Below are 12,913 nucleotides of genomic sequence, written 5' to 3'. Positions count from 1 at the left end.
CAATCTCTTCTTAGTTTCTCTATCAGAGGAAAAGTGGAAAGGGAGAGGTTCATACTTTTGGCTCCACAGTCTTTATATTTTTTTATTTTGTTCTTCAGAAAGATCTGTTTTGTATCCTCAGAAGCTAGGTGAAAAATTAGGATCATTCCCCAAACTCTGATCTATTTCCTTAATTTTTTAGCACTCGCAACTTTGGTCTTCAGCTCATTCAATAAATTATTATGGAGCACCCTCTAGGTACAAGGAATTGTGTTACGTTCACTATTAAGTGACAGTATCTAAACGCAATCACAATTCAGGCACGTACCCTGCAACAAAGTCTTCCCTGAACCACCAGATTAGGCTAATGGCCTTTTCTCTCTGCTCATAATACCTGTCCATACTACTATCCTGGCCCTTACTGAAGGTGAGGATAGGGTTTTATTCAAGTTGTTTCTGTAGCACAGTGCCTGGTAGGTGCTATAGGAAAATTAGTGTGGTGGAAGTACATAAACTGAATTGGAAGGAGGAGACTCTGATGGCAGGAGGTGAGTTGAAAAGCTGCGGCATCAACTTGGGCAGGAAATAACAGAAGTCTGAACTACTGTGGTGGCTGAGGAAATGGAAGGAAAGGATGTGAGAAATATGAGCGTACGATATAAAGCTAAGTTCAATTAGACATGCACTTCTCACAAGTATTAAGCATGCATATAAAACAGGGAAAGGTCTTACCTAGAAAGTCTTTCATGCTAGAGAAAGGAAGAGACAAAACAAAAAACCAGCATTAGCAAGGGACTGAAAATTATTATTTCCATTTACAAATGCACTTTTCAAATCAGATGTCTCAACTTCACAGTTGGAGGTACGGGTGCAAATTAAGAAGAGCAATTCAACGGACGGCACAGAAGGCTACTTAGCCTGTCTTCCATGACACAGTAGACTTGAGACTTTGGGGAAAGCATCTTTTTTAACTGGAAGTCAGCAAACTGTAAAATGAACAAAAACTGCACCCCCACTCTTATCTGCGCCACCCAACAAACCGCCCTTGTGTTCTAGGAGGGACTGATTTTCTGTGTGGCCTTTAGCCTCTCTGGATCTCAATGTCCATTCTATTAACTTCCTTTGATTCACAAACCCCCAGCCCTGCCCTGAGTACTGCAATCTACAAATATTAAAACCCAGGACAGTTCCTGGCTTTACCATAGTGGCTTTACCACTCACCCTACTGAAGGGTGAGTAAGAAGGTGCGGGGAACAGGAATCCTAGTCCCTAGGAGGGTGGTTAGAAAATGAAAAGAATAAGAAAGTACTTTGAGGTCCCAGCAGAAAGGAGTTTTGTAGATGCACACTGTAAGCTTGGTTATCTACCGATGGTCTATCTATGGTTGTAAACAAACAACAAACAATAATTATGTTGATATTTTACATTTTTAAAAATCATAGATGACCATTACCCTCTTATTTCCACTTTTTTTTTTTTTTTGAGAACTCAGGCAAACAGAAACTCAGTTGATTTCAATGTATTTACTTATTTTCTCTTTGGAGATACTGAAGAACAATCAAGTCTTCAATGACACACAAGAAGAGGAGGAAGGGAAACAAGGGCCCAATAATCTACAAAATGAATAATAAATTCTTTGACTACTGAGGACTTGCTCAATGACACTGCTTTGTTGTAGAAGCATTACACAGTCCCTGGAAGCCACTGGTTTGCCAACCAACAGAGCATGGCAGTACAATACAGACCACCCCCTAAATCTGTCCAGAAGTGTTTGCTGAAAGGAATTCTCTCTCTAAATCATGAGTATATTCATAAGAATTCTTTTGTGTACTTTCAAAATGCACATATCCCAACGTCAGTCCTGGAGACTCTCTTTCCCAAGGTCTAGAGTAGTGCCTTCTGACATGTATTTCTTTAAAGTCCCCCAGGTGATTCTGTTTTACAGCCCTGGCCAAGCACCACTGGACTAAACAAAGGCTTTTCAACATGTGGATGTGGACCATCTCATATTTATAACTGATCTTCAGTGAGAACCATATGCCTAGCCTACACTATCAATGACTACCCTATCAACATTAACTAGGGTTGTTTCTCTCTCTCTCTTTTTTTAAGATTTTATTTATTTGACACAGAGAGAGAGATCACAAGTAGGCAGAGAGACAAGTAGAAAGAGGGGGAAGCAGGCTCCCTGCTGAGCAGAGAGCCCAATGAGGGGCTCAATCCCAGGACCCTGAGATCACTGACCTGAGCCTAAGGCAGAAGCTTAACCAACAGAGCCACCCAGGCGACCCTAGGGTTGTTTCCTCTTACTTAAATCCTATTTTTTATTATTTTTTAATTTTTATTTATTTATTTTTTTAAAGATTTTATTTATTTATTTGACAGACAGAGATTACAAGTAGGCAAGAGAGGCAGGCAGGGAGAGAGAGGAGGAAGCAGGTTCTCTGCAGAGCCGAGAGCCCGATGTGGGGCTTGATCCCAGGACCCTGGGATCATGACCTGAGCCGAAGGCAGAGGCTTTAACCCACTGAGCCACCCAGGCGCCCCTTAAATCCTATTTTTAAACAAAGGCATTAAATTTTAATCACCTCTTGAGAATTTAATTAATGTACAAATATGTTTCAAGTCTACTCAAGTAAAACTGAGATGCTACACTGTTGGCAATGCCCACTCACCAGCTTAGTGATAAGGTCCAGCCTTTAAGGCATCTGGGTGAATTCAAATTCATATCCTAGGAGGACTGTAAACTGACATGCCAAAGATTCATGAATTAAGAATCAACTCCATACCAGCAAATGTTAAGGGTCTACTGAATTTAAGAACCCACTGCACGCAAAGCCCTGCAGAAGAGGTCCCAAGGAAGAATGCCCAGAATAAGTTGCATGAGTGAGGAGAGCCCCATGAACAGAATCAACAATTATCTGAAGCGATGGGAGGAACCCACGTGAGCAAGTGTGCCCACCAGTGGGCTCCAACCACAAAGGCTTCCTGAAACTCATGAATTATGAGAAGAGAAGGTTAGAGAAATACAAAGATATACATACATACATTTAAAAAAGATTTGTTGGGGTGGGGGTGGGGTCCTTACCAGTGATCCATGCATTTATTCCCAGTGACACCTTCAGTGCCAGAACATGATAGGTGCTTGGTAAAGACTCACTGAACTAAACTGTTAATGTTTCTGGGAAAGAGTGGGATGTCCTTGGCTGGACCTCAGCTCTAATTGTTGCCTTGACATCTTTTAGCTATGTGACCTTGTGCAAGTTACCAGCTACTCTTGTGGTAAAAATTAAATGTGAGAGTTACGAGGAAGTACATTCTTATAATCTTTTTTTTTTAAAGATTTTATTTATTTATTTGACAGAGAGAGATCACAAGTAGGCAGAGAGGCAGGCAGAGAGAGAGGAAGGGAAGCAGGCCTCCTGCTGAGCAGAGAGCCTGATGTGGGACTCGATCCCAGGACCCTGAGATCATGAGCTGAGCCAAAGGCAGCAGCTTAACCCACTGAGCCATCCAGGCGCCCCGGAAGTACATTCTTAAAATGTCAGCTTCCTCTCCTGCCCTGAACCCCCCTCCCCCATTCCCTTTCTGGTTGTAGAAATACTATACTGGCTGCTGATGTCCATTAGAGCAGTAAGTTAGCTTAGGACTTTTGATTCAGGGAACTGAGTTCACTGAAAACCAAATGCAACAACAATTTAACAATTCAGGAGACCACTAATTTTCTCTCGCTGCTTCTAGGCAGAGCTGCCTTTTTCAAATTTCATTATCCATATGAGATAATCATTCTTCCCCCACCTACCCCCTTGGGAGAACCGTTCTTGTCAGTCTAAGACAGACCTGCCACACCATGTCTTAGGTATGGAAAAGGACCCATGTATAATCAAACTGCTCTGCCTTGTGCTTTCTTTTGCTTCCTCCTAACTGAAACAGAAGTCTACCTTGCATGGTATACACAGACCGAGGCCTGATTCATTTACTGACAGATCATGTTTATCTATTGACTTTGTTATTCCTAAAATGTGGGACCTCACTTGAAAATACTTTAGTTTCCTCCTTGTAAACATCTAATTTGTTGGGTATGATTTTAGCTACATCTTCAGCTTTAAGTCCAGCAGGCCCTGTAGACTCTGGCAATTGCCTCTAGAGTGAAGAAACAGTGTTTTTTTCACTACGACAAGGAAATTAGGATTTTACCAGGTATCAGTTTTAGCTATTACATAGACATCAAAGCATGCTAATCATTTCCACTGACTTATTCCTTATAAGAATGACACATAATTAACCTTTCTCATTTAGGATGGTCTGGAAACACTATGAAGCTTTTTATGTCCTGTCGTCACCCCCAAGAAAGTTCTCAGACAGATATGTGACTGCACAGTATGGCTGGATATACCGTCTGGCCACCACTGAGGAGGCTGATATAAAATATTAACACTTAAAAACAAGAAATCGGTTAGAGCTACCACACAGCAATCAGGTTCCTGGATGGGAAAAAGGTAGATTCCACTGTGTTTTCGAGAGGCCTAAATCAATTTCTCCACAGAGGACAGCATGCAGAGAAAGGTACTGCTAAGGGTGCTCAAGCCTGTGCCTGCCGTACCAGTTCTGTCCCTCCAGGCATACTTGTAGGAGACAGCTCCCATGGACAGCCCCATAGAAACTGATGAAGGACACTCATTTCCACCTGCTGGGAGCAACTGAAAGCAGGTATCACAGTCTGCTGTTTATCATTTTTTTTTATAATTCTTTTTTTTTTTTTAAAGATTATATTTATTTATTTGACAGAGAGAGATCACAAGTAGGCAGAGAGGCAGGCAGAGAGAGAGGAAGGGAAGCAGGCCTCCTGCTGAGCAGAGAGCCTGATGTGGGACTCGATCCCAGGACCCTGAGATCATGACCTGAGCCGAAGGCAGTGGCTTAACCCACTGAGCCACCCAGGCACCCCTGTTTATCATTTTTTAAGGCATGTTAAGATTTGCATTATCAGGGTGCCTGGGTGGCTCAGTGGGTTAAGCCTCTGCCTTCAGCTCGGGTCATAGTCCTGGGGTCTTGGGATGGAGTCCCACATGGGGTTCTCTGCTCAGTGGGGAGCCTGCTTCCCCCTCTCTCTCTTCCTGCCTCTCTGCCTATTTGGGATCTCTGTCAAATAAATTAAAAAAAAAAAGATTTGCATTATCAATTGATTTTGGGGTGAACTTTAACTTAAAAAAGTCTAGGTGATGAGTGATCCAGGAGACATGAGGGGAGATGATGTCCCTAGATCCAGATATCCAAGAAAGGACTTCCAGTTAATCCTTGATCTCTCCTCACTACTTCAGACATTCCTCCCTCTCCTCCTGCTTTTACCTGACCTTTGGAGCTATCTGGACTCCCTGTTTTTTTGTTTTCTGTTTTTTTTTTTTTTTTTTATAGCTTTCAAGGGCTACCTTAGCTATGTCCTGGGAAGGTCAACCCAACTAATTAGAGGAGAGCATATAAATCTTATGAACTGAGATGTGGATACAGTGGAGGCAGCATATTAGCATAGCACAGTATCATTCCAAGAAAGAAAACAACTAGGATTTCTCAAGGTGATGGTATTCTCACTATAACAGCAATTAGCTTAAGAGGAGTGCTCCTATAGGCTGAAAGTATACATGACATGGGGCACGTGGGAGGCTCAGTTAAGCAGCCCACTCGATCTCAGGGTTGTGAGGCTGACCCCTGTGCTGGGCTCCACACTGGGTATGGAGCCTGCTTAAAATTCTCTCTCTCTCCTTTCCCCCTTGCCATGCCCCCCACTTCCCTCTCTAAAAACAACAACAACAACAAAACACACAGGACTTAGGGTACAATTTCCCAGCTTCTAATAAAAACCTTTTCAGATCATACATTCTTGTTTTTTCATTGGTGGAGTATCTCTAGAAACTATTATTTTGTTTGGCTTCTTGATATTCTAGATAATCTGGTGTTTGATGAAAAAACACTGGTTAGATTTAGGGAGAGAAAAGTTTGGGTTTCTTGGTTCTTGGGTAAAAGGAGCAGAGCTGCTGAACTGGTGAAGACTTCACTTCAATCTTCCCTTTTCATCTTGCTGTCAATCAAACTAAAGTACAGTTCACCGTTATCCTGACACTGCTTCTCATTCTAAAAAGCTGCTTGCCATCCCTGCAGGGAGACTACTGAGTGAATGTGGAGAGAAGGAGACAAGATAGAGTGGGAGTTTGCCTAAGTGGTCTCAGGGGAACAGCAAGCCAGGAAGTGACATCATAAAAGGTAAGCAGAACACAGGCTGGGGAAATGAACACTGAAGGTTTTCCAAGAGAAGATTCTAAGACATCAGCCTACTGGACAGCAAATAAGGAGAAGCCCTACAACACAGGGCTCGGGGATGCTAGCCAAATCTAGGATCTGGAAGCTAGGAATGTGAGTTCCTCTTACCTATGTTCTGGCAATAGCCCTATCTTTCTCTTTTATTTGTTTTTATTTCTAAAAAAGATTTTATTTATTTATTTATGAGAGAGAGGGCAGGGGGAGCAGACGGAGACGGACAAGCAGATTGTGCACTGAGTATAGAGCCCAGCGTGGAGCTTGATCTCAGGACCCTGAGATCATGACCTGAGCTGAAATCAGGAGTCGGACGGTTAACCACCCAGGTGCCCCCATGGGCTCTCGCTTTTATTTTTATTTATTTATTTAAAAATTTTTTTTTTCTTTTTAAAGATTTTATTTATTTAGTTGACACAGAGATTACAAGTAGGCAGAGAAGCAGGCAGAGAGAGAGGAGGAAGCAGGCTCCCTGCTGAGCAGAGAGCCTGACGCAAGGCTCGATCCCAGGACCCTGAGATCATGACCTGAGCCAAAGGCAGAGGCTTAACCCACTGAGCCACCCAGGCACCCCAGGCTCTTGCTTTTAAAAAACAACAGTTACTCTGAGTCTACTCTTTCGATAGGGTCTGAAGAGCTCATCTGTACATGATGACATCATATATTTTAGAGAAGGCATGAGTATTCTACCCTATTTGCAGTTAACACACGTGTTATGTTAGGTGCTCTAGTCAGGAAGTTGTAGAAGGCATTTCTCTAAGTGTTTTAGTTAAAGATTGTTCCTCTACCTTCTACTGAAGACGAATGATGGAGAAACTCTTCGGTGCATCTGATGAGATAAAAACTGTTCACAGAAGGAATTAATTTCACAACTTTTTAGGGCCCAACTGGGGCACTAGGTATTGTGAATGAGACCCTGGAGGGGTAAAGACTAAGAGCTGTTCAGAAACCACTAGGAACACAGAAAACAGAGATAAAAAGAATGATCAGCTACATAGACCATAGTTTTAAAAAGTGCTCCAAAACCAAGAAGTGGGCTCTCTCCTTTCCTGCCTCTTGAAATTCTCCCATAATAATTTCATTGGTTGGGACCTGTTTCTGATCAAAGAACAGAGTAAAGATCGTCATTAATTCAGACGGCAATCCTGGAAAGGGACGGGAACCAGGCTGGTTTTGATTTGTGAAATGTGTAGGGCTCTCAGAACACCAGAGACTGGCTTAGAAAAATCCCCACAAAAGCTTTTAACTTGAAAGTTATCAGGAGTTCAGGAAGGCACGTAATTAAAACCAAACTCTTCCGACCAAGTTTAAAATAAAATTGTGGCTCTGGAAAGCTGGACCCAAGGGAAAGGAATGAGACTAAGTCACATGTCTTCTGCCAAGACTGAAAGGGGTTTAACTTATGTTCCTTTGGAGTTAGGGCCTGACCCCACAGTGATGGGAAAAAATCTCCTATTTACATTTTCCCTGAAAAGGACGAAGCAGAAAGAACATTTTATATCATGTTTTCGTGCACTAGGGGAGCCAGGGGAAACAATTTGAGCTATTCTGGGATGGCCTACAGAGGACCAGCCTTCCCTTCAGTGTTCTCAGATTAATGACTGATGATGAACGAGTCAGAGAGACAAAGGTTTCCTAGCTTTCTACCTTAAGGGAAGAATACTCTTTACAACTCAAACAGATGGGACTTGAGTAACTTGAAAGGAGAGGCTCCCGGTCTAGCTTGAAAGGGATCTTTCTGAATCTATATTGTTCTAGTAATAAACTTGGGGATCCTGCACAATTTGGAAAAATACAGGGGGGGTGGAGAAAAACTTTCAAGACTTACACAAAGGTGTGACAGGAAAGGGTAGTGATGATGAGGCCTATATCAGATTTTTTCTCCACATCTAAAAAATTAATATTTCCTTAATATCATTTAAAAAATCTTACTTGTATTAGCTTTCTATTGCTGCTGTGACAAATTATAACAAAGTGTAGTGCCTCAACACATCCATTTATTATCTCACAGTTTTTGCAGGTCAGAAGTCCAGCATAGGTCTACGGGGTTCCCTGTTCACATTCTCACCGGGCAGAAATCAAGGTGTCTACTGGCTGGGCTCCTAGCTGGAGGCTCTGGGGGAAGAATCTGCTTTTAAGATCATTCATGGTGTTGGCAGAATCCAGTTTCTTGTGGCTGAAGGTCTAGGATCTCCACTGCCTTGCTGGCTGGCCGCTGGAGGCCGCTCACCGCTCCTACAGGTGTCTACATTCCTTCCCGCAAGGCCTCTTCTATCTTCAAGCCAACAACAGCAGACTGAGTCCTTTTCACACTTCAAATTTCTGTGGCTTCCCCTCTGTCATCAGCCAAGAAAGCTCTCTACTTTTAAGGGATCATGTGATTAGATCAGGCCCACCCAGAAAAATCCCCCTGTCTTAAGGGGAATTGTGCCATATGACATAATCCGAGAACTGTCTCATCATATTTCTGAGCTTTGGAGATTAGGCCAGGACATCTCTGCGGAGCCATTTTAGAATTCTAACTAGCACAAGGATCCCTCTTTAAAAAACACATGGTCTAGGGGCACCTGGGTGGCTCAGTGGGTTAAACCTCTGCCTTCGGCTCAGGTCATGACCTCAGGGTCCTGGGATGGAGCTCCGCACTGGGCTCCTGCTGAGCAGGAAGCCTGCTTCCCCTCTCCCTCTGCCTGCCTCTCTGCCTACCTGTGATCTCTGTCAAATAAATAAATAAAATCTTAAAAAAACCTGAAAACATGTCTAGTTTATAACTTCCTCAAAATAAGAAATATCAATAGTACATATGGCCAATCAGCTGCAGTTAGGTGATTATATGCGTTCAGAACTAGAATAATGCCGAGAACGTGGTCTTGCACTGGGGAGAAGCACGTGTCCATGCAAGCAGGTGCTGTGTGTGAGAATGTACATACAAGTAAAATTTAGCTTTTAGAAGGATTAAATTACATATAATTTTATTATATTATACTCCTTGATTTGTCTTTCCCAATTATTTAATACCCATGGAACATAAACAAGCAGGAAAGTAAAAAAAATACAGTATTTAATGTTCAGTTTATATCATAAATATTTCTTTTTTTTTAAGTTTTCAGAGTGAATGCACTTAAGTGGAGGGAAAGGAAGAAGCAGACTCCCTGGCGCAGGGCTTGTTGCCCTGGGCCTATGCTCTCTCTCAAATAAATAAATAAATAAATAAAATCTTTAAAAAAAAAAAAAAAGACCCTGCAGTAGATGCTGTTACTGATCACCACTAACACCTATTTTAGGCATTAACTCACCTCTCCATTCCCAAAGCCTGGGAAAAGACAGATTTTTTTTCTTAACATGGTAAATGTCCTTGTATAACAAACAGCCTGCTTGAGCAGCAGTTATTTTAGATTTAGACAGCTACAATCAAATCAAAACCTTTGCAAGGGGGTTAGTGAGGCTCTCCAGACCTCACATTTCAAGAGGAAATAAACACTTGGGAACCTAAATAACATAAGGTAAACGTTTTTACTTCTAAGTAGGTCCCACATAAGGTCAGGCATGTTCTCTGCTCTTAGCCTTTTCTCTTTCTGTCCCCACAGAAGCCAAAATATTAACTCATGTATCTTGGAGCTACCGACGCACTATCCAACTGCAATGAGCAGGTATCTGAATTGCCCCAGGAAGACCTATCGTTGGTCTTCATTTCAGAAATAGGGTTTTTTAGTATGTGGCCTTTGACTCCTTTCCAGGTGTGCAAATGGGATAGGAACAGAGAGACCAGATCTTAATTAGGCAGCAGTGTTCATTCCTTGTATGTATATTAAATGCCTTTGTGTGCCCAGCTCTGTGAGTGATATTTGGAGGAAAAAACAGGTATGTGCGGAATCTAAGACATGGTTCTCTAAAGTCAAAGAGCTCTTCTTTAGGAAGGAAAGATAAGCATATTCATAAAACAATGAGAGAGTGATGCAAGAAACTGATCAGATACTAAATTTTCTGCTATGTACAGCAAATAAAAAAGTAGCCAGAAAAGAGAGAGACCAATACCGACTACAGATTTTCCATAAAATTTCATGGAAAGAACAGGCCTAATGGGTTCATCAGTCTGGAGTTTGAAACTAGGTAGTCATGAAGAAAGACACTATCATGAGTGACTTGTAAGAAGTCTGGCACAAGTTGGGACCTTATTGGGGCCATAGTTATCCCTAAGTGCTACTGGAAGCTCTAAAAGATAACTCAAGCTTTTTTTTTCCCCTTTGCATTCTTTCACTAAATTTAATTCCACTGAATTTGATTCTTCCACTAGAAACGTTTTATACCCCCCATATAGACCTTAGGTATTAGATGCCTAAGATTCTTTGGATTTAGGGGGCTAAGTTTTTCTCCCCAAACAAAACAGGTAATTCAGAATGAAGAAATTTGGGAGAGGGGAAGTATTTGCAGTCTGATTTTTGGCAGGAGAAGGGTCCCTCAGATAAGAAAAGCTTCAATAACTCAGGCTCTTCAAATTCAGAACTTGTTAACAAGTCCTGAATTTAAGTGTATCTTTGTACCATCTTTTACTTATTATTTACTTATGGGTGGGGAAGGGCAGAGGGAGAGGGAGAGAATCTTAGGCAAGCTCTACACCCAGCACAGAGCCCAATGCTGGGCTCAGTCTCACAATCCTGAGATTATGACCTGAGCCTAAATCAAGAATCAGATGCTTAACCAACTGAGCCACCCAGGTGCCCCTTGTACCACTGGTTTAAAAATTACTTTATAAAGCAAATTATAGTAGCATAAGCGAAAGAAGAGAAATAACCTTATTAAAGGATCTACTTTTGAGCACTTAGAGCTTTAGCATAATTACTTATATACAATTAATACACTCACAAAAAAGTCTAGATTACTACCTTTAAGTGTATAGCAGATCTTCACTCCTTGGCAATAGTTCATCACAGATACTTACAAATAATAAAACTACCTATTTTGAGATGATGCAAAATTCTGACTTTTGACTAATTTAGATTTGTTTCTTCCTAAATTATTTAGTAAAGATTTTGTTCCTTTTATAAGGTTTAGTGATGACAGTCTCTTTTCAAAATAGGTTCAGTAGGCAGGGGTACTAACTGTAATTCGGGAGTTGTCTACTGGAGAACGCAGTCTCAAGGGCCTGGCTAGATGGCTTACTGGTTAACTACTCCAGCATTTACTTGTTAGGTGGTCTTCGCTAATTATTTAACCTCTCTCTGCTTCAGTGTCCTCATCACTACAGCAGGGGAAATACCCAGTGTATAATGTTATCAAAAACACCAAATGAGATAATAAATCTAAGTGCTTGGGACTGTACCTGGCATACAGTGAATGTTCTATAAATGTGAGCTACTGATATTACCACAATTTTTCTGTTTTTTAATTCTCTCTTCCACTCCAGTTTGGTCCTTTGGCTCTGCCAATGCCTGCTGGCGGCAAGAGTAAAAAGCTCAAACAAATTCCTTGGCACACAAGTAAAGGGTTTTGATTATTTGTAGATTTTGATAATCCAGGCTAATTCCTACTTACCCTTTCTAACCTACAGACATTTAAGGTCATTATTTTACTGTCTGGAGAGTTATACTCTCTCCCAGATAACCAACCACATGAAGTCAACAAACACAAAGGTGTGAAGAGTCCTGTATGAAAATGTTGCTTTCATAATGAACCATAAAGGCCAGCCATACTTTTAGTATCATCATCTAATCACTGCACCGGTAGAACTCCCAGATTGTGTAACCAAAGACGATGGGCTGTGATAAGAATTAATGCCCCAGTGTGGATAGCCGCCACTCACTGCATAATAAACAGGTTAAGAACAGAAACAAAAAGGGGCTGAAAAAGAACAAAAGGGGATGAAAGCCAACTCCAGTTGCTTCCCTTCGGTCTTCTGACAATAATTAGTTGTCTGTTCACACAAATATTATGACTGAGAAAGAGAAGTGAAAAACAAAGCTGAATAAAATGAGCACTTTTTCAAATTCGAAAAACAACCCCAGGTTGCACAGCTGATTATGTACAGAAAATAAAACGAAAACCCTAAACTCTTAACTGACCCTAAACTGACCTCCTAAATTTCTGGATTCTTTGGGAACTAAATCTTATCACCATTAATGGAGGTGACTATAATACCTCCAAACAAACAAACAATATACAAGATCTTCTGCTTTCTGTGCAGTAACTGAATAGCAAAAACGACGGGAAGAAGCCACACGTTGTTACTACCTCCCCCACCTCAAGGTTTTATTCTCAGCTCCCTTCTTAGGTTATATCTACTCCTCAGACAAGCTCACCACTCCCATAGCTTAATCATAAATATCAGTGTTTTCAGCCCATACTTTTCTCCTGAGCTTTAGACCAAATTCTTCCTGGATACCACTACCTGTGTTCCAAACCTCTAACATATCCAAAAGTGAAATCATTTCCCCCACTTCATGCCCTTTTTTTCCCCTCCCCTGTATGCCAATTAAGTTTTGTCACACCATCTTCTACTGAGTCACCTAGACCAGAGACCTGGGAGTCATCCTGGACTCTGCCTTCTCACAAGTTCATCCTTAGCCCTATTCTATCAATTCCCAAGTCTTGTCAGTTCTACCTTCTAAACAGCTGAATGCTTCTCTGTTCT

The 12,913-nt window shown here is 41.5% G+C and overlaps 1 protein-coding gene across 10 annotated transcripts in view; it reads right to left on the bottom strand.

Annotated features, from left to right (window-relative positions):
• Positions 1 to 12,913, bottom strand: part of PPP1R12B (protein phosphatase 1 regulatory subunit 12B) — a 223,306-nt gene that overhangs the window by 26,469 nt on the left and 183,924 nt on the right. For all 10 annotated transcript variants that reach the window (XM_044267619.1, XM_044267620.1, XM_044267610.1 and 7 more), the window contains one exon: positions 712 to 728. In XM_044267619.1, the coding sequence (XP_044123554.1) occupies positions 712 to 728 (17 nt within the window). The remainder of the gene's footprint in view (positions 1 to 711; positions 729 to 12,913) is intronic.

Source organism: Neovison vison, chromosome 10 (assembly GCF_020171115.1).
Source record: "Neovison vison isolate M4711 chromosome 10, ASM_NN_V1, whole genome shotgun sequence".
Classification (NCBI taxonomy): domain Eukaryota; kingdom Metazoa; phylum Chordata; class Mammalia; order Carnivora; family Mustelidae; genus Neogale; species Neogale vison.
This window is presented reverse-complemented; position numbering and strand designations above follow the sequence as displayed.